Source organism: Chrysochloris asiatica, unplaced genomic scaffold (genome assembly GCF_000296735.1).
Source record: "Chrysochloris asiatica unplaced genomic scaffold, ChrAsi1.0 scaffold00085, whole genome shotgun sequence".
Lineage (NCBI taxonomy): Eukaryota > Metazoa > Chordata > Mammalia > Afrosoricida > Chrysochloridae > Chrysochloris > Chrysochloris asiatica.
In genome coordinates this window covers 9,101,129-9,121,805 of record NW_006408603.1, presented here as the reverse complement: position 1 = coordinate 9,121,805, position 20,677 = coordinate 9,101,129, and the positions used below count along the sequence as shown (strand labels likewise).

Below are 20,677 nucleotides of genomic sequence, written 5' to 3'. Positions count from 1 at the left end.
TAGATCTTCTACTTGCAGGATTGTAGATCAGGGGTGGGGGGAGAATGTTGCATGTTGTTTTCTGATGCTTGTTATTACACATTTGAATAAACAGTGCTGTGAGCATTTGCCATGAAAGAGTCAAGACTGGAGCCCTTCTGGGATTTCTTCTTCTTTTTTTTTTTTTTTTTTTAACCCTTCCTTGTTTTCAGTTCTTGGACCCAATATCAGCAGTTCCACCAAAACATCATTCCACTCATCTCCACCCTGCATCTGAAGTAATAGGGTCTGCTGACTGAGCAGTTGTTCCTGGCAGGCTCCAGTCCGGTGATATTTCTTCTTTTGGTGACACCTAATTAATCTAAAGTAATACACAGGGTCTCTATGGGTCGGAACCAATTCGAAGGTACTTCACAACAACAACAACAAATGGACTTGTTAGCAAATTTGGGGCAAACTCAAAAGGCAAGGGATAGCAGCTTCCATAATATTGTTTCCATTTGCTCTTCTACCATCTGTGACCCAGACAAGCCTCCTGTCAGGAGTTTGGTGTCCATATGCTTTACCCTCTTAACTACAAGGTTCTTGCTGAACAAACGTGCACATCTATCTCCCTTTCAACAAATAGTCACATGTTACATTTACATTCCCTAGAAAAATGCACTTGGATACAATTGTACATTCAATTTTGGAGGATTATTGGATCCTTTAAGCTTATCTATGGAACAAGACTCCCTGCCCTGAGATTCTTGAAGTAGTTAAATCTTCCCTGGATACAAAGGAGAAGAGAAAGTACGAGATCTCAGAGTCACGGACCCTGACTTATTTGCTCACAAATTTGGTTTTCCCTTAGCTGACGGGATGAGTATTGGGTGAGGTATAAGAGACTGAGGAGAGCGAAAAGATTAGTATCTATCTCTTCAGATGTGATAGTGGTGGTGGAGGGGAGCAGACTTTGTCTCTTGATTGTGTGAGGGCAGGAAGAAATGTTATCAGCTGAGAAAAAGAGGTGAATGATTAAGGTACTTTCCAAGCCTTAGCAAGGAAAATGACACATGTGATGAGAAATCTCCCTATGGCGAGCCTCTGTAGCCACCCTTCCAGCAGAGAAAATATTCATTAGAAAAAGAAGCCAAAGTGATGGATGGAGTCAAGGTCCAGCCAGGGCTTGGGAAGAGGCGGTACAGGGTATCGATCGCAGTTCTCAAAAGGAGAGAGACGGATCAGCAGACACCAGCAACCTCGGGGCTACTCCAGTTCCGGGGCTGGCTCTGGCTAAGAAATAGCCTTCTGTCATCCTGACAGGTGATCTTGGTCAGCTCAAGCCAGGTCCTCCCAAACCCAGACCGCCACTCCAGCCCTCTGGTTCCGCATCAGGGCGGAGAGGGCTTCCCACAGAGGAGGCACAATATGGGAGCCGAGGACCCTCCCCCACACCAACCTCTGTGTCCTTCAGCACATCCTACAGACTCCCTCCCCTTGCCCTTCTGATTCACAGCGCCCACCTCCCTGCACCTACCCTACTCGATCTACAGAGGAGTAGAGTCGCTTAGTGGCCGCCTGCCGGGGAAGGGGCGCCAGCCAGCAGGCGGACGCACAGCGTAAAGGGGCATCTTGGGCAGAGAGAGGTTTGGGGCTGGCATGTGTGCGTTGTGAGTTTGGGAGAGTGGACTGGTAACACGAAGAATGTGTGCACAAGGGTTAGGAGAGGGGATCCCGGGGTTCTGGTCTTTACTTTTTCTCCCCCAATTGTGCATTTCGGAGGGGTTTTGACAGTAAGATCGGTAGGCTACACAACCCCCTTCAAGACTACATTTCCCAGAAGGATATGCAGGCGGGAGGGGAAGGGGCCGGCGACTTGTGTTGGGCTTGCGCAGAAAGTGAGCTGAAAGGGTGGGGGGGGAGAGAGGAGGAGTGCCCGCGGCGGAGCGGGAGGGAGGGTGCCGCGCGGTGGCAGCGCCGGGGCGGGCGCGCGTCCGCGGCGGTGATGGCGGTGCGTGAACGCGCGGCGGCAGCAATGGCCGCTCTGGAGCGGCGGGTGCCGAGTCTCGATGACTTTGCGGGACAGAGCTGGAGCTCGTGGGTGGAACGGGTCGACTTGCCTGCAGCTGACGGTGAGTGAAGCCCCGTTGGAGTCTGGGGACCCCATCACTGTCTCCCCTCCCCCTCTCCGGGCCCCTGCCAGCTGAGGGGAGCCGCCGAAGGGAGCCGCCGTCCGGCTCCCCGGCCCCCCAAACAAAGGACCCGCCGGGTCCTAGTGCCCGCCTGCTCCGCTTTCCTCGTTCCTCCGGGTCCTAGCGCCGGCTCACCGCACTCAGCCCACCCTGCCCACCTCTGTTTCTGCCCGTGCCCAATACCTGCCCCCACATCTGCTTGCCTTTATCTTTCTCCATGCCTACTGGCCTCTGGTTTCCGTCCTTCCTGGATCTGCCAGCGGCGTTGTTCATCTGCAACAGTCCTCTCCACGTGTTTCCCACGCACCCCACTTCTGTGTCCCCCTCTAACCTATCCCCCCTCCTTGGTCCTTTGCATTTTGCCCCACACCATTTCGGCGTTTGCCTGTCGGCTGCAGTGCTCCTGGACTCCCGCCCCCTCCGCACTAGTTTGTCCATCCATCTATCTGTCTTCCCTCACTGTCTCCTTCCCTCCGTCTGTTCATACATCTATCCCTCTAACCCTTCGTCCTTTCCTGGGCCTCTTGGCTCCTTCTCCTGACCCACACCTTCTTTAGGTCTTGGAGTGCCTTTAGTGAAGAAGCCAACAGCCTCCCTCTTTCCCTGATCTTTGTCTCCTGGGCCCCAGGGGGCACCTGGCTTCGTGGCCTTTAGGGGTGACAGTGGGCATCATGCTCCTGAAGAAGTTTACAAGTGAAGAGAGATGGAGGAGGAGTCCACATGGAGCGGTCTCTGATGACACTTGTTCTTCTCTCACACATCTGACTTCCATCCGTGTTCTGTCCATCACTCACTGTGTTTGTATTTAACCCACTTAAGTGTGGGAGCTGCCCCTCATTTCTTTCATGCATAACCCATGCCCATATCTGGACAATATATTGGATTGTCAGCAACCTCTTCATTCAGTAAAGGGGCAGATCTGCTGGTGGACACCACAGAGCAGATCTAAGTGAGAACCCAGGCCAACCCAGTATTGCCCCACTGTGGGTGGGCAAGGCTGGGGCCATTGTCAGTGTCTGGGTGCATTGAGAACCGGAAATGGAGGGGTTTGGTGACTCAGAATTGATTTTTTTTTTTTCCAAGGGACAGGGAGGGGGCGTAAAGGAGGGGAGAGGAGTAAGGTTGGGGGATGGGGAAAGAGCTGCTTTGCACAGCTAAGGTGTTTTTGATGTCAACTGAGAAACTGAGGTACAAGGGCAACTCTCTTCCAATGCCTCCCTAAAAAGAGGGGCTTGCATAGCTGACCAAGGGGACTTTGATGATGCTGAAGGTCCCCAAGATAGCTGTGTGTCTGCTCTGTGGCATGCTGTCTGTCAGTGCAGGACCTGAGAAGCTGGGTATAACTTTGACTATGCTTTGTAACCCAGGGGAACAAAATTGAGTTCATGGGGGTGGCGAGCTGGAAGAGTATCTATGTAGGATGACACAGAGTAGGATGCCATCTGAGAAATCTCAAGGGACTCAGGGATCTATAGTGGAATTTATTGAGGTCCATTTTTCTTTTATTATAGGACCAGAAAAGAGTTGATACTTAACCTACAGGCATCAAACTCAGCAGCAGTGGAGCCCTAAACTACACTGTGGTGTGAAAGGCCTATTAAAAAAGTGGCTGGATCTCTCTTAAGGGGCCCAGCTTACTCCAGAGGTGGCAGGTGAAGGAAGCCGGGCACTTGAGAATGACCCACTGAAAGATTCTCCAAGGGTCCTGAGCAATAGGAGCTTGTCAGGGAATGTGGGATTCATACCACCCACTTTTAGGTCCTGGTTGGCTAGGAGATGGGGTATCTGGGAATGGAGTGGTCCTTCTCAACTGTTTTTCCTCTAGGGGCTGAGCTGGAGGAGAATAGCAAAAACATGAAGAAGATGGATGCCATGACCCTCATTAAAGAAGGTGGGCATCAACACATTAGGGCCGGGACCTAGGGCACACAAACCCCCCACTCCTTCCCCGACACTCAAGGAGGTGGCTACCTAAAGCAGCAGGTCTGGGGATCTGCACTTTGGTAGGTCTGGGCCAGCCTAGGCCACTGACTCCCTGTGACTTGTTGTTGGAGATCCTAATCATAGGTGATTAGTGCCCACTCACCTGAAAGCACACATTCTTAGGGACTGGTGAGATTGAACTCTGGGAACTGGAGTCTCTGGCATACAGTGTCACATCAGGTGGGAGGTGAAATGCCTTTTGAGTGGTGGGGGTGGGAGTGCTCTTGGATCTTACAGGGAGACCCTGGGGCCCCCAGCCCCAGTGATGAGGGCTTCTGTCATTGCAGACATGTCCATCTTCGGGCACTGCCCTGCCCATGACGACTTCTATTTGGTTGTGTGTAACCACTGCAGCCAAGTGGTGAAGCCTCAAGCTTTCCAGAAGCACTGCGGTGAGGGGAGCCCTAGGGAGGAGATAGAGGGAACAGGGGAAGGTGGAACATGGAACTTTGAGCACAGGGTCAGTTGGGAGGATCGTATCGTATGGGGTAATAGAGGGAAGCTATGGAGGACAGGCAGGTCCTGTGGGGAGGCTTCAGAGGATTGTTGGGGTTTGGGATTGTCTAAGCAAACTTCTAGTATCTAGTAGAGTTAAGGAGAAAGCTAAGAGGTTCAGGAAGCTGGGCCGGAAATTTGTTTGGAGTCTTTAAGGCTCAAATTTGAATGTGAAGGAGGCAGATTTTAAAGCTGAGCTATAGAAACTCCAGAATTCTTTAACTTGAATGTGTGTGTGGGCAGTCTTAGGAGGTTGGGGAAGGAGGCACTGATACCACTCACCTCGATTACTCTCTCCACCTCCTGGTGACAGAAAGAAGACATGGGCCCCTCAGCAAGCTTTACGCCCGGGCCCCACCCCCACCTCCAGCCCCTGCCAGCTCCCAGAAATGCCACGTAGTGAATGGGCAGGGCCCAGCTTGTAGGGCCCCAGGTTCCACCAAAACCTCCTCCAGGGAGAAGGGCCAGGGGTCCCGGAGCCGTGGCCACCAGCCTCCGGAGAAGACCCAGAAGGACAACCTCTGGTAAGGGAAGACTGGAGACTCTGAGACCAGCCCTAGTTCAGGGGTGGTTGACACAAACAGAGGCAGCCAGTCTTATCCGCAGTCCATATTTTCCAGGGAATATGGGGTCCCCTTGTCCCATATTCTGCACCCCTGCTAGAGTCCACCTACGTTGCAGGATCAGGAAGGAAGCAGCTTCCAGATCCTAGGCCCAGCTGCCCTATCCCCTCAGCCCACACCCTTTTTCCCTATGTAGCCTTTTCATGCCTGTGGTGAATCTAGAGAAGATGTCCGGTCTTCCCAAGCCTGATGGACATGGAATCAGAGTGGCCCCGCCTTCTGCTTACCTCAGCCAGCCAGGCGGCCCTACCAAGGACTCCCCTGGAAAAATCCCCATGGCACCATCTCTTAAAGAACCTCCTGGCAGGGAGAGCATCGAGGCAACCTCCAGCGAGGGCCCCAGTCACCGAGGTGAAGGCAGCCCTCCTGAGAAGGAGCCTGGTGGGGCCAGACTGCCTTCCAAAACCCACCGGAAGATGGCTCGTGAGTAGTCATGGTCTTGGGGGTCAAGAAGATAGAGTAGATCGTACTGGGCTACTTTGTCCTTGGGTCACAAGGGGAGTAGATCAGAAAACCCCTATAAATTCAAGCGGGCCCGTCACCTTTTCACATAGACACGCACTTGACCTGTTTGCTCTCTCTCAGAAGTTTCTCGCTAGCCCAGGTCTCCTGGGCAAGGCTAAGGGAGCCTGTGCCCAACAGGTGAAGTGACTCTTTTCTCACCTTGGGCTATTGACATTCGTCTCTTTTCTTATCTGGATCCAGGGCACCTACCCCTTTCATAGCTGGTTTCTCTGGCATCCCAAATGCCTGAAGCTGCTAGTATTACCCTAATGTGATTGGGACCTAAAGGCATGCTTTAGGATGGGAATGGTTCTCTGGCCCAACAGAGAGAAGTTGATGCCTAGAACAAGTTTCTCTAGAAAGCTGCAGGCCCAGGACTTGAAGGCCAGAGGCCCTTCTGCCTTAGTTCCAGTTCTTCTAAGGCCCTTGTCAAGAAGACGCTAATAAGTCCTCCTGTGAGCCTCCTGAAAATGACCTCGGCATTCACAGAACTGCTTTCCCCCACAGGGAAGGAGTGCGACCTCAACAGGCAGTGTGGCGTAATAAATCCAGAGACCAAAAAGATCTGCACACGCCTGTTGACCTGCAAGGTAACCTTCACCCCCTGGGAGAAGAACTGAGATGTTCTCAAATATCCATCTCAGGAGAGAGGGGTGGGATGGACTCAGACCAGGGAACAGTAGAGGAGGCTTTTCCCAGTGGACGCAAAGTGGGGGATAGCAAGCTGGGGTGGCTTTTATGCCCTTGCTGCCCAAAGAAGGTTCTGACCCCATAGGAAAGTGAAACACAGACACATAAAACACACCTACAAACACTCCTATCCGCTCTCTCTTCACTTGTTCAGTCCAGAGTACACTGCTACCCTTTACCCATTCTCAGCTCACCCATGGACCCCAACCCCTCCACCTTGCTGTGTTGCAGATCCACTCAGTGCACCAGCGCCGGGAGGTCCAGGGTCGGGCCAAAGACTTTGATGTGCTGGTGGCAGAGTTGAAGGCCAACTCCCGTAAAGGAGAGTCTCCCAAGGAGAAGAGCCCAGCGCGCAGGGAACCTGCTCTGGAGCACCCATTTCAGGATCCCCCTTCCTCAGTCCAGGTTGTGGCAGCAGCAGCTGCTCCCAGTAGCACCTTCTCTGCTCGTGCCAAGCAGAGCTACCCATACTGTGTACTGCCCAGGTACGTCCAGGGTCCAGCCCTACCTACCTAGGGATACTTGGCCCCTAAGCAGGCAGGAACCCTTGAAGGCAGCCCCAGGGGGTGTCCTGGAAGATTCTGTTCACTTGGACCTGTGTGGGGGGGGATACCCGGGGTCCCTGATAGTGGTTTGAAAGCAGGTGAATCTCCTGTTCTTAACTAAGGAAACCACAATTCCCCAGCCTCTCCGAAGTGTGCCAGATCCAACACCTGGGATACGAACATTTTCCCAGCTGCTTTCACCGGGCCAAAGGCTTGTAATTGGGTAGCCGAAAGGGTCAGGGCACTGGGTGAGGCAGTCCTGCTGTGTAATCATTCGTTGGCCCTTCATGTGCAGAGGCTGCGCTGGAGCCCGGGGAGAGCCTGCCCTGCTGAAGGAGACAAACACGCATCTCTGCCTGTAGCACCAGGGGCACACCCGAAACACAGGCTCAGCTCACAGACAGGCTCCCAGGAATGAATATGTGATGCAAGAAGGGGGGTTGAGAGAGTGACTGGGCTGACCAGAGCTGGGTGCAGAAGATTTTCTGGAGGAGGCGAATCTGGAGCAGATTTTCCCCCTGAGGAGGCAGGGCCCGGGAAATGAAGGGGCTGGGGAGAGAATCCCTTGGGAGCTGTGACCCCTGGTCTTTTCTGTCTCTTACGCTATGCTCTGTTGTTCCCTCTCTTCCTTTCCCCCTTCTCCTTCCTCTGAATGCCCAGCAGGGCATCTGCCCTGGGTTTTTTTTTAACTCAGTGGGTTCAGGGGCACCCCCACCCTGACCCCACTCCAGTCATATCCCCCTCACATCCCCTTTGACCCTACCAGGTCCCGGGCCTCCTCTGAAAGTGAGTTGGATGATGAAGGCCCCTGTGGTGGTGATGGGGACCCAGGCCTGTTCCCCTTTCCCCTGCCCCGGTGTGGAGCCCAGGCCTCCAGCGAGGAGAGTGAGGAGGAGGGGACATCTGAGGACCTCCACCTCGCCCCAGACTGCCATTATGCAACTCGGCCCCCACGGCCACAGGCGGTAAGAACCTGGGGAGGGTCTAGGTGGGGATGACCTAGCTCTCCTGGCCTACAGTATGGGGAGGAGGTCAGGTCCTGTGTGCAGATGCCCTCCTGCATGCCAGGCCAGAAAACCACATGCCTGCTTTCTGTCTGCAGTTCTGCACTTTTGGGAGCCGGCTGGTGAGCCCAGGATGCTATGTGTTTAGCCGCCGGCTGGACCGGTTCTGCTCGGCACTCAGCTCCATGCTGGAACGGCACCTCAGCTCACACATGTGGAAGTAAGTCTCTGGGGCCTAGAACTTCCCTTCCCAGGCCCTAGGCAGACACAGCCTGTAGAAACCCTGGCCCTGTACACATCCCCATAGGTGCCTTGACTTTTGCCAAGGAGACCCCCACCCCCACCCACCCATGCCATTGGAGAGTGGGAGGAGGAGACTTAGCATCCTAGAGCTGGGCTACAACTGAAGTGGTCTGGGGGTGATTTAGACTCTATCTAATATGCTTTCTAGATCTTTTGGGTAATAAGAGATAGGCTTGTCTAAACTGAAATTTAAAATGAGGTTCTTAATGTGTACTATTCATAGACTGTATGTGTACTATTCATAGACTGTATACTAATTTATGCTTAAGGTACGCTGGTGGTAAAGTGGTTAAAGCACTCAGCCACTAACCAGAAGACTGGCAATTTGAACCCAGTTGTTCTCTGGAAGAAAGATGTGACAGTCTGCTTCTGTAAAGACTAGGAGACCCCATGGGGCAGTTCTACTTTGTCATATAGGGTTGCTGTCATTAAGTGCCATGGAGTCAGTTCTGACTCAGCGACCCTGTATAGGGTTTCTGAGGAGCGGCTGGTGAGTTTAAACTGCCAGCCTTGCTGTTTAAACTGAACTTGATGTCCTGTGCAGTATCCAGCAGTGCCGCATCAGGTCTCCATAGGTTGTCATGAGTCAAAATTGATTCAATGGCAGTAGGTTTGTGGTTTGGGTTTAGTCTTTTTCCTAACCCTCAGTTCCATTAGCTCCCAGCAGATGGCAGTAATGCTGGGGATTTGCGGGGGCAGAGGGTCTGGTGCATGTTTGTTGGGTTGGCAGTCACACTGGGGTTCTCTTTTTGCTACAGAAAGATCCCACCTGCAGCTGAGCCTCTATCCCACCTTGTCAACTCCCCGCTTTCTGCTCCCCTGAGCCCATCCTCTATGGGCAGTTGCCCCCGCCTTCCAGGCTTACCTCCCAGGCCTGTCTGCGCATCCTCCACTCCCCCCACCAAGGACAGCCTTGTCCCCAGCTACCCTGCAGGCTCTCCCAGTGTGGCAGCTGCCTGTAGTCAGGCAGAGTGCATAGGTGGAAGCCAGGCCATCACCTCACCACTGCCTGCCAACACGCCATCCCCGTCCTTCAGCAAACTCCCACCTTCCAAGGCTAGCAAGTCGTCCAAAGGCAAGGATGGGGCTGAGGTGGAGGCATCGTCTCGAAAGCGGAAACTATCCCCTGGCCCCACCACTTTCAAACGGACCTGCATCCTGGAGCCTGCTGGAAAAGGCAAACCCTCTGGTTGCCGGGGCCTCTCTGCAAAGACTAAAACAGCCCTGGGCATGGGGCTTAATGGGACAGTGGGACCAAGGGTGAAGCGGGCAGGGTCCCTGGACTGTCCAAGTTCCCCTCATCAGCCTCCCCCGGTCAAGGCTTCTCAGCTGGAGAACAGGGGAGCAACTGGACACCCAGCCAAGGTTCTACCAACCAATTGCCTCTCTGAGGAGGAGGTAGCCAAGAAGCGGAAAAACCTGGCTACTTACTGCCGGCCGGTGAAGGCCAAGCACTGTCAGGCAGGTACCCCTGCTAACGTGGCCTGTTCTGTGCGCCGTAAGAAACCAGGCCCAGCCCTGGCCTTTGAGGAGAAGTGCTCCACACTGAAGGTACCAGCCCAGCTCCCTGAAGAGAATGGCCAAAGAAGGGTCAGAAAGGGTCAGGGTGGGGTGCACCATGTGTAACTGACAAAGTATGGAGTACATGTTTGTTCATGGATGGGAAGAAAGGGGAAGTTCCTAGGCCAACTTCTATATAGAGAGAGGTGGCTCAGCTCTTAGCAAAGTGACCGACCCCTGACTTTTGCCTAATGGGCCGCCTTTTCCTAACTGCAGCCCTCTTTCTGGGGCTAAGGAGATAATGCTGCCTGTTTCCACTCTAGGTTTAACCAAAGAGCCACTTCCTCCTGGAGTGGCTGTGGTCCTCATACTAGGAACTAGAGCTACCTCTGTGCTCTGAAGGAGAAGCAGTTGAGCTTCATGGGATGGCTGGGTCAATGGGGTTGAGTTTTGGCCCCTGAGTTGTGACCTAATATGAACAGTAGGTTGGATGAACCAGTCTTGGTCATTGGTTCTACCTCTGACCATCAGGGTAAGGAAGGGTAGGGACACAATTCAAGGACTTGGATATACATCGGTGCCTGACTTATACATGAGCTCACTTCAAGTGCCCAGCAAGCTCTCCAGGGCATTTGGTAAAGCCTGCTGCCAGGTTTATTTGATGGGGGCCCTAATGTAGCATGCCATGGACTACCTATATGATTTCAGCCAGGAGTGGGAAGAGGGGATGCTCTCTTGGTTCAGGCATGGGCCAGGTGCGTACCAGCTCCTTTGGCACTTACATGAGAGTAAATTGGACAGTTGCTCAGGAATCAAGTGTGTGTGTGCATGTTGATGTGTACTTGGCTTTCCTGCCAGGGTGGCATTCATTGTCACCATTACCCAGGGTTACCAAGCCAGCAGGAAGAAATCAAAGCCTTAGCTCTGGTGGTCTATATAGGTTACTGGGTACAAGAACTGTTTGACCCCACCTGATCCTGTCTCTTATCTCTTGTCTTCCTGCAGTCAAAAGCCCATTAACGAGAAAGTGCCTGCCCACTGCGATGGAGCCCCCAGCACCTCCTTCTCTCCGGATCCGGGCCTCGGGCTGCTGCCGCTTTTTATAACTTTATATTATTTTTTTTAAGAAAACAAAACAAAACAAAAAAACACTTTAAAATACCTCAAGACTGTCTCCCTGTTCTGTTGCTGCTAAGAAAATATAAAAACAGAATCATAGAAAAAGACGAAAAATGTTAACAAAATGAATGTTCTTACTGTACCCAGCCCCAGCCTGGAAAGTTGAAATGATAGGCTCAGACTCCACTGCCCGGTCACCTGCCTGAAAAAAAATCTCTTGAGCTCATTTTTTGTTTTTTTTTCTTTCCCTGTTTTGTCACTTGAAACCATGTAGAAATGGCTTGGATTTTTATCCTGGGTGGTTGTTGTTAAGTGCTGTTGAGTCAGTTCCGACTCATAGTGACTCTGTATGGTTTTCCGAGGAGTGGCTGGTGAGCTTGAACCACGGACCTTGTGGTTTAAACAAACCATGCAGTCCAGCGCATTAACCCATAGCGCTACACCAAGACTTCTATCATGGGTTGGGGGATAGGTTTTCTCCAGATGGGGTGGTGAGTGTGGCTGTGAGAAGCAAGGCTTCCCAGAACCCTGCCACCCTCTAACCCTCTGCCCCATTCTTTCTGGGGTAGACACTGACCATTCTGACTCCAGAGAAGATGTGTCCCACTGAGAAGGGAAACTTGATATGGTAGGGGAACCATACCTCCGACTCCACATTTTACTTGGGGGTCTGTCTGTAGGAGTCCGCTTCTGGTCCCTTTCTGCTCCATCTGAATTATTGCCTTGGTTTCTTCAATCTGTGCTTCCTGCCAGCAGCCCCATTTTCTTAACTGCTTAAGGAATTTGATCAAGTTGCTCCATGCTCTCAGGATCATGTTTTTCTGTGGGACACCATGTTTTGCTTTCTCCCTGACCCTTGGATTTGCCCATAAGGGTGAGGTAGGCCTCCTTGGGCTGAACCACACTTTTTTTTGGAGACAGGGATGGAAAAGGTATAGTTTATAGAACTCTTAGCATAGAGGGGCAGGAGTGTGGGAAGCCCTAGGTACCTTAGGATTACCTTGCTCCCCTGGGTGGGAAGCTGGCATGGAGGGAACAAAGGACCAAGAGTGCCCTAATTCTTCCCTTTGCCTTAACTGAGGACAACTATGCAGATAGAAACTCTTGTACCTCACTCTTTCTGGTCCACAGACCCTAATTCACCAGGTCCAAGGCACTACTTTCTGGCCGAGTACTATCCTTTTGTCTTGCTATTAGGAAGGGAGGAATCTTGCTCCATTAACTAGACAGGAGAAGGAATAACAGGAGAGAAAAAGACCAGAATGGCAGTAGAGAAATGGCAGCCAGGGAAACCTAATGTCCTTAGGTGCCATTGAGTAGATTCAGACTCAGCGACCCTGTTTAGGGTTTTTTGGAGGTTGTAAATCTGCAGGAGGAGAAAGCTTATCTTTCGCTTGTGACTGGTGGGTTCAAACCACCAACCTTGTGGTTCACAGTCCAGTGCTTATCCTATAGAGCCACTCAGCTCCCACAAGAAACCCAATGCTTACTAAAAACTTAAAGCATGTCGGTTTCACTCTCTTGGTTCAGTGTACCAAGGCTGTAATTTGGGGTTTCAGTGAAATCAGTTACCATAAATGTAATTTCCACAGGCCTGCTTGAAACACCGGCCCTTGCAGGCATATAGATACAAGCAAACAATTTAAAGAAACAAGGTGGGCCTGGAGCTGTCAGCTCACTTCTGCCCCCGGGGCTTCCTTGGGATCAGGCCTCTTTCCTAGGCCGACGTACTTCTCCCCCCAGCCCCCAGAGGCGCTGTGGGCGAAGCCGCCACTCTGCCCGCGGCGTCCCTGGGGAGGAGCCTCTCTGCAGTCGCGGCCGCCTCCGCAATAGCAAACCCGGAAGACGCGCTCTGGCAGCTGGGAGTGTGCGGCCATCCAGACAAGGCCATGCAGCCCCTGGAGGTAGGTCTAGTTCCTGCTCCAACGAGGGAGCCGGGACTGACCTGCTGGCTGCGGAAAGGCAGTGGGATCTTGGCGCACCTGGTGGCTTTGGGCTTCACCGTCTTTCTGACTGTGCTGTCCCGGCCAGGAACCAGTGAGTGTGCGAGGTGGGGCCACAGCAGGGGGCGGAGCCGAGATGCGGAGGGGCAATGCTTGAGAACGGGGACCACCGAGCAGTAGAGGGGCGACGGTATAGGGCTTCTAAGGGCTGGGTGGGGCAGGGGCAGGGGCCGCCACAGGAGGATGGAGCCTGGAGTGCTGGGGGCGGGGAACAGACAATTGACTAAAACTGAACTGACTAGTTCACCATAAGTAGGGCCCCTGATGAAGGACTGGGGTAACAGCTGAAATGTGCCACATGGGCAGCCCGGGCCAGGCTGATGCATATTTGCGGTGCGACTCTGGTTTGCTACCCCATGTGGACCATGGCTTTGCCCTCAGTTCCAGATTAGGGTTAGGGGATGGTTCACTCACCTTTTCACTGTGGCCAGATTCTTTGGACGGGAACATGAGTGTCCAGCCGTCAGCCTGTTCTCTTTGATTCTCAGGTCTTTTCTCGTGGCACCCTGTATTCATGGCCTTGGCGGTGAGTTTGGACTTTTTTCCGCCACTAATTTCTTTGGATATCCCTAGCCTCATCCCTAGGAGAGCATTCAGCCCTCAAAAGATTTATCTTTCCTAAGACCCAGGATGTGGGGGAAACCACAAGGACTCACTCTTTCTCTGCAGTCAGTGGGATTGGGAAAACTGGAGGGATGTGCCATTGATAAAGTGCTAAGTGGTTTGAAGGGAGATGGGCCTCGGAAGTTCTTTCTTTCTCCACTGGGGCCTGAAAGAAAGAAGGGGAAGTTATGTAGCCTTCCCCCACTCTCTCAAAATTGAGAAAGGAGGTTTAACATTTGTTACTGCCACTGGTCCAGAAATAGGAATCATTGTCCAAGGAGGTTGAGAGTGGTGGTGGCAGCCAGAATGATGAGACAGTCTATTCAAATGTTGATTCCCATTGTTCCTAGAACTGCTAGCCTGTGAAACAGGAGGTTCTTTAGAAATCCCACCCTTCTTCCTTGTTTATTTGTAAGAAAGCACTTCCTTTTCTTAGGCTTCCACATTGGCCCAGAGGCTCACTGGTCTTCTCCTTTGTTCACAGTTCTGCCTCTGCATGGCTGAGGCCATCCTCCTCTTCTCTCCTGAGCACTCCCTGTTCTTCTTCTGCTCCCGAAAGGCTCGGATCCGGCTCCATTGGGTGGGGCAGACCCTGACCATCATCTCTGCCACCCTGGGCCTGGGCTTCATCATCTCTAGCAGGACGCGAAGTGAACTGCCCCATCTGGTGTCCTGGCACAGCTGGGTAGGAATTCTGACACTGCTGGCCACTGGCGGCCAGGCACTGTGTGGGCTGTGCCTCCTTTGTCCCCGGGCAGCCAGGGTCTCCAGGGTGGCTCGCCTCAAGCTCTACCATATGACCTGTGGATTGGTGGTCTATCTGATGGCAACAGTAACGGTGCTTTTGGGTATGTACTCAGTGTGGTTCCAAGCCCAGATCAAAGGTACAGCCTGGTACCTGTGCCTGGCACTGCCACTCTACCCAGCCCTGGTGATCATGCACCAAATCTCCAGCTCTTACTTGCCAAAGAAGAAAATGGAAATGTGAGTTCTTCTGAACTCAGACTCAAAGTGGGACACTTGCCTTGGACTTCCTTGGTTCATTTGATGACCTTCAAGGGACCCACTTCAGAAGTGGTAGGGTTTTTGCACTTCTTGGCTGGGCCAGGTGCTGCTGAAACCCAGGCTACTATTGCAGGAGTGAAGATACAGTGAGCTGAAGTGGGGAAATGGAGAGCCAGTGGAAGGTAATGGGGAGTCGGAGCCTGAAGCCTCCACTATGACAGAAGACTGAAGTATTGGGGTGGGAGGTGATGGTGGTAGAGGTCATTTCTTGCTTTTGTACCTAAAGAGTTGGGTTCCTATAAATTATGAATGGCAGTTTTTGAGATTTGGGTCACTTTTGAAAAGGCAGTATGGTGTAGCAGAGAACACACATGACAGAATCTGATATCGTTAGGCTCAGCTTCCAAAGTCTGCTATTGATTTTGCAAACTGGATTTAATTATTAGATCATAAATGGAGCCTGTTATAGGTTGTAATCCTTCGAGGCTCTGTTGTGTGGCCCTTATTAGACAAGTCACATATCTTACTTAGCACTTCAATTTCCTCATCTGTGAAATGAATGTTTCTAAACAATGTATCTGTCCCTTTCATCTCTGACTTTCAGTGTCTGTCAAGTTGATGGTACAGAGCACCCTCCCAGTTCTGGACTATGGACAAGACCACTTGGCAGACTCAGGATGTGATTCTTATATTCATTCTCCCCTTGCCCACCCAGAGGGACAGTCCTGCCCTGGTAGGCTTTCAGGCATTGGTTGATTTGGTACCTGAGTCAGGACACAAAGGGCAGGCATTATGGAGAAAAGGGGCCCAAATGAGGGTCTCCCGGACTCCAAGACAGTAAAGGCACTAATGTCACTTTAAAGTTTGTGGAGTAGAAGGGCATTGGTGTAGCCAAATCTCTAGCCCCTGACTACACTGATGGAAAGCAGATGAGCCCAGCTAAGAACTTTCTTCAGCCATCACACAGAGGTTCCGATAGGATCTGGGTTTGAGAGCAGTCGGACCTGGGTGTGCGTCTCCTGACAGCCATTCTCAGGGACCAATAGTCTTGGACATCTCATGCCCTGTTCTTCGAGGATTCAGATTCTTACCATACAGCTTCATGAAGTTATTTTGAAGATTTTAGAACAAAATAAATACCAAGGAAGTGGGGCAGGGCTTTTTTAATCCAGGGAAAACAAAGTACTCCTGGGTCCACTTCTCCCCTTATAATTTATGCTTTCCTCATTTGTAGACTCTGGCTAGCTTTTTGGCCCAGGAAGGAACTGAGTTTGGTGCCAGCTGGCAGATGAGGGTTGGGCCCTCTTCCCTGCAGAGACCCTTCCTTGTTCCATACTGAAAGTAGCTCCCCAGACTGCCCTGGGTGGTGAGGGCTGGATGCCAGACTGGTTAACTGTGGTCTGGCTCATTTGGGAAGATGGGACCTCCATTGATCATGGCAAACTGAAGGCAACTGAGCCAGGAAGGCTGCTGTTGAGGCAGGTAGAGACAGTTCAGTGGAAGCTCTAGGAGGCCTGGAGTGTAGGTGCTAGAGCTCCAATTCCCAGGAGCAGCGGGAGTTGTTCCTAGATGTCAATAATTTGGCTGCACTCAGTCTTCCAAAGCTTCAGGGCCTCCTCTCTGGATGGCTCAGAAGCCAGGAGGTTAGTATGAGCTAACAGAACAGGAATAGGGTCTGATTGGGCAGAAGTGTGCTAAAATGCATCTCACTAGGCTTCTCCTGGGTCAGATAGCATCTCTCAGAAGTTCTCTAAATGCTGAGCATCAAAACAGAAGGCCCTTGCTGTACAGAGGGCAGAGGGTGGTCCCCTTCATTGCCTTCTGTCTTCTCTCCAGTTATCCAGTATGGCCTGAACTTGGATGAATGGTAGCTGGGGCTGCATGGCGAAAAGTCTCACCTAGGGTCACTATGATCCAGGGATTCCATTCCGTCACCCCTCTACATCTCCATCAATCCCAGTTCTGGGGGTTTGCGTCCTGTCTGCAGTAGTGTGAAAAGGCCAGGTAAGGTCCATCAGCTAGTTCTGAGAACCAAGCAGGCAACACCATAACACAAGAGCCTGCCTGAGGTGTTGCCTCCTCCCAGGTGGTGCGGGGGCTGGTGGGCGGGCAGGCAGGCAGGCAGGCAGGCAGGCAGGCAGGCAGGCAGGCAGGCAGGCGTGCTGACAGCCGGCAGTTTGCGTGGGTTGTGCCAGCTGATGTCTATTCCCAGCCCTGGGAGGAAGGGGGAAGTCATTTATATTCTGCAGGAGGAAGGGGCTCCTACTGCCACCTTTCTCTCTGACCAGTGGGCTTAGAGGGTAGGGTTACAGGGCTGAGGGGAAAACATAGGTCTCCTGCTTTAGTGGTGTCTGCCTGCCATATAGGGAGTAGGTCACCAGAGGGAGCCCTTTTTTCTGGCTTGCCAGATTGTGGGGGAACTTCCCTCCCCTCTTCTCATCTTTCCCTCTGCTACCACCACCTGCCCTCACTTCCTGGGGCAGCAGCTGGACAACCATTAGACTTCAGTGCCCAAGTGGTCTTCCTCCAGCTGAGATCTCAGTGGCTGCCAGCTGCAGATGCCTCCTGCTTGTGTGTTTTTTCCTCCTTATGCCCCCCACCCCCACCCCAGCCCTCCACCTCCCTGTATTTTCCCATGTTGCATATTAGTTGGGCTCCTGAGCAAGGAGGCAGAGGCCTTGGGGAAGAAGCAAAGGCTGCCCTTTTGCCCTTGTCCCTGTAGCTAAGCAAGGCTGTTCACCTGTTTTGCCTTTTTTCTTTAAAAAAAAAACAAACCAGGGTGCTGATTTAAAAAACAACAAAAAAGTATCATTTGCACACATTTGCACATCGAGTTCACCAAGTTCTGATTCCAGGTATAATTATATTCACACTCAACTTCGAGAACACTGTAAAGATAGGTGGGCCCACTATGGAACACGATTACCATTTTAGGTCCAGGTATCTTCACCAAGCCCCATTTTTCCTGTAACTGCCCCTTCCCTTGGGCCCCACCATGGCCTGGGGTGGTGTGGAATGACAGCCTCACTTTGCCTCTTCAGTTACCTAGAAGATAGGCTGCGATCTCTTGCCAGCTTGTGTGGCTTCTTTCCCCACTCGGTCACCAGACAGGCTACCCCTCCCCACTCTCTGACACTGTCCATATTTTCTCATTGTCCCCACCCTTCCACCTCCATGCATGGCTGCTGTGAGTCTTGTTTTTGAAACCTCACCGTGGGAGAGCCAGGCATCCTCCTGGAGCCAGCTGGCTGCTGTGCCAAGGCCTGTTCAGAGTTAATAATAATCATTAGCTGAATGGTGCTGGGGCCTTTCAGCTCCAGATCTCTAAGCACTTGCAAGCTGAGTCAGCCAGCCCTCACCCCTCCTCCTTTCTTCATGGGCTACAGAGTGTAACCCAATGGGGAGGCACCTTGTGAGGGGAGGTGGTCAGGAATCTTCCCTCCAGCCATGCCTTGAGGCTCTACTCTGGTAGTACTGAGAGTCCTCTGAGTAAACTAATAAGGCCTTTGCACCTGACAAAGTTCGAAGAGACGGAAGGAGCATACTGTGCTCAGTCTGGGAGAAGCCGCAGTGACCCTGGACCTCTAGCCATCATGCCCTTTGTGTTTACCTGCTTGGCTTCCAGATGACACCTTGGTCCTGAGGCCCCCGCCTCAGTATTTCTGGTGCCCTCTGAAAGCTTAGGGAACAGGGACATTTCTGGTTTAGTGTCTGTGATGGCCCTGTGTCTTGGTGGCATAAATAGCCAGATCATCATGAACTGAAAAGTGCACTGGAGCTAATCTGAGATATGGGTTACTAAGCTCTTCACAGAGGTATGGCCATGAACAAATCACTTACTGGTAGACCTACCTCACAGGGATGTTGTGAGGGAATGAATGTTAAACACAAAGCATTAAACATATGTAAACAGGTGGTATGTTTTTGTCCTCTTTCCTTCACCTAGCCTGGCTCTGGACTTTATGATTTTTGGGGAGGCAGTAACAGTTATGGCTAATGATGCCTAGGGGACCTGAGTCTCAGAGAAGTTATGTTGTTGGCCTTTGTAAGTGTGCAGACCTCCTAGAGGCAAGGTTGACCCTTGCCCACTCCTGCCCAAAACAACTAAGATTATATTTAATGAAGCTACTGCCTAATTGGTGTTTTCCGGTCAGGGAGGGGGCTGAGTCAATGCACATGCCCCTTTAGATCCATAGGCCCAGCCTGCCTGAAGAGCCTGGAGCTGCTGACCACAAGTCTAAATCTTTTCCCTAATTCTTCCCTGATGGAAAAAGATGGGCAGATGAACCAAGAAAGGGGCATGGGTAATGGACACAGCCTTGCCAGCCTTGCCACCCTGACCCTCGTAGCCACACTCCAAATTCTGCCCGTCTCAGGCTCTCATGCAAAGCTGTGAGCGCCCAGGGGTTCTCCGGTTTGCTTTTCCCAGTTCCATGCTCTTGAGGAGGATCACAGTTCCTCCTCAAAGCACTTTATTGAATTTAACTGCCACCCCCCCACCCCAAGAAAACAGTTCTGTTTCAGTGTTTAATTAGGGGAAGGGTATTTTGCATTCCATTTGCTTGAGATGAGACTCTGCAGCAGTGGGCCTGAAGAGGACTCGGAGGCAGGAGCCTCAGCAGCACAGAGACCTGAGTATTTTTTTTTTTTTTAAATTAAATCTTAATTGTTTTCTTCTGCCCTGGGATTCAGTAATGAAACACAAGATGGGCACTGCGGGCATAACTTCACCATTTCTCACCAGCACGGGTAAATAGATGACAAGTTGAAAATGCCCCAGAACTGCCTTGAAGGGTGGTTTGAAGTGGTCTCCAGCACTGGGCTGGGCTGAAAACAGACACAACTTAGTGCCAGAAAACCACCCCAGCCCCTCAACCTTCTGGGTGGTCACGGAACAAAAGTCCCTGTTTTTAATCCACCTGCTATTGTCTGAATTTATCAGATTTTTTAAACCTCTGCTGGCTCTTCTGTAAGGAGCCCTGGTGGCACTGTAGGATTAGCTCTGGTCTGCTTAGTTCAGGGTCAGCAGTTCAAACCCACCAGCTGCACCATAGGGGAAAAATGAGATTTTCTGTTCCTGTAGATTTACAGCCTCAGAAACCATATACAGTGTCACTATGAGTCAGAACTGGCTCAATGCCAGTGGGACGGGCCCCTCTGCGGTACCATAGGATCCAACTCTTGTCTTACTGAGTGTCCACAAGTGGTCCCCTAGAACTCTATGTCTTCGATGCATTACCTATCAGTGCTTTCTAAGGACATCCAAGATTGAGCTAGGCCTCTCAGATCAGGCTCATTCCAGGGGGAGCTTGGGAGCTGAGGGGAAAGCAGCAGAGTCCTGTCCAGTACAGCGCTCCCGACCTGTGTGCACATTCACACACGCATAAAAGTGCACATGTATGCCAGTACCAGAGAGTGCTCAGAAGCCCCACTGTAGGACTCACACCAAAGGCTGGCTCTGAGGCCCTGGTTCCACATCTTCTGTGACCCTAGGGCAGGAACAGGCTGAAGTAGACTGGAAGGCCTCAGGAAAGGAATCTTTATCACATGACATTTTCCATGTGACAGTGCAAAGCCTGATGAAAGGGCTAGACTTGGAAGCTGTTTTAACTTTACTCTCTCAAGTCCCAGGAGAGGAAGCATCCAACATAGGCACTTGTAGCCAGGCCCTGATAAGCCATCCATCCTACTGCAGAGGACTGGCCCTTTTCTGTAGTGTGGGTAGGGGAAGTGAAGTTTCACTGGTTTCCTGGGAAACAAGACAAGTGGCAAAAGAAGTGCAATTGCAGAGAGGGAAGGCATGGTGGGCTCAGGTGGAAGAAACATGAAGCTAGCGGATACACTGTACTCTCAACTTCTTTTCTAAAAGGAAACTGACATACTAGTCCCTCTGCCCCTCCCAGCAGAGCACTACCTAAGAGGAACTAGGGTGAGGGCTGCAAGATCTGGCAGATAAAACTGCATCTGGACCAGAATCTAGGGAACACCTTGTGATTTGTGTGTGTATCAACTTCCTTGGCATACATAGTGTCAAAGCCTTCTCAGGTGCACATGCGTGTGTTGAGTATGCACACAGGTTTGAAGCACGATGCTGCTTTTCCCTCTTTTCCCAAGCTCCTTCACTAGGCCGTAGGTTGTCCTGGAGTG

General features: G+C 51.8%; 2 protein-coding genes across 3 annotated transcripts; both read left to right on the top strand.

Moving 5' to 3' along the window:
- The first annotated feature begins 1,957 nt into the window (after positions 1 to 1,957).
- On the top strand, positions 1,958 to 11,026 carry ATXN7L2 (ataxin 7-like 2). The gene is made up of 11 exons (XM_006865958.1): positions 1,958 to 2,093; positions 3,979 to 4,044; positions 4,424 to 4,528; positions 4,945 to 5,155; positions 5,487 to 5,677; positions 6,266 to 6,348; positions 6,680 to 6,933; positions 7,760 to 7,958; positions 8,096 to 8,217; positions 9,059 to 9,851; positions 10,806 to 11,026. The coding sequence occupies exons 1-11, from the start codon at positions 1,967 to 1,969 to the stop codon at positions 10,818 to 10,820; spliced, it is 2,166 nt and encodes a 721-aa protein (XP_006866020.1). The 5' UTR covers positions 1,958 to 1,966; the 3' UTR covers positions 10,821 to 11,026.
- A 1,753-nt stretch (positions 11,027 to 12,779) lies between these two features.
- LOC102821433 (cytochrome b561 domain-containing protein 1-like) lies at positions 12,780 to 14,553 on the top strand. 2 transcript variants are annotated; one of them, XM_006865956.1, is made up of 3 exons: positions 12,780 to 12,956; positions 13,411 to 13,448; positions 14,010 to 14,553. In XM_006865956.1, exons 1-3 carry the CDS (start codon positions 12,809 to 12,811, stop codon positions 14,511 to 14,513), a joined length of 690 nt encoding a protein of 229 aa, XP_006866018.1. In that variant the 5' UTR covers positions 12,780 to 12,808; the 3' UTR covers positions 14,514 to 14,553. The 2 variants fall into 2 exon arrangements, with proteins under 2 accessions (XP_006866018.1, XP_006866019.1); XM_006865957.1 differs by lacking the exon at positions 13,411 to 13,448 and having other exon boundaries at positions 12,809 to 12,823; positions 14,010 to 14,513.
- The last annotated feature ends 6,124 nt before the right edge of the window (positions 14,554 to 20,677 follow it).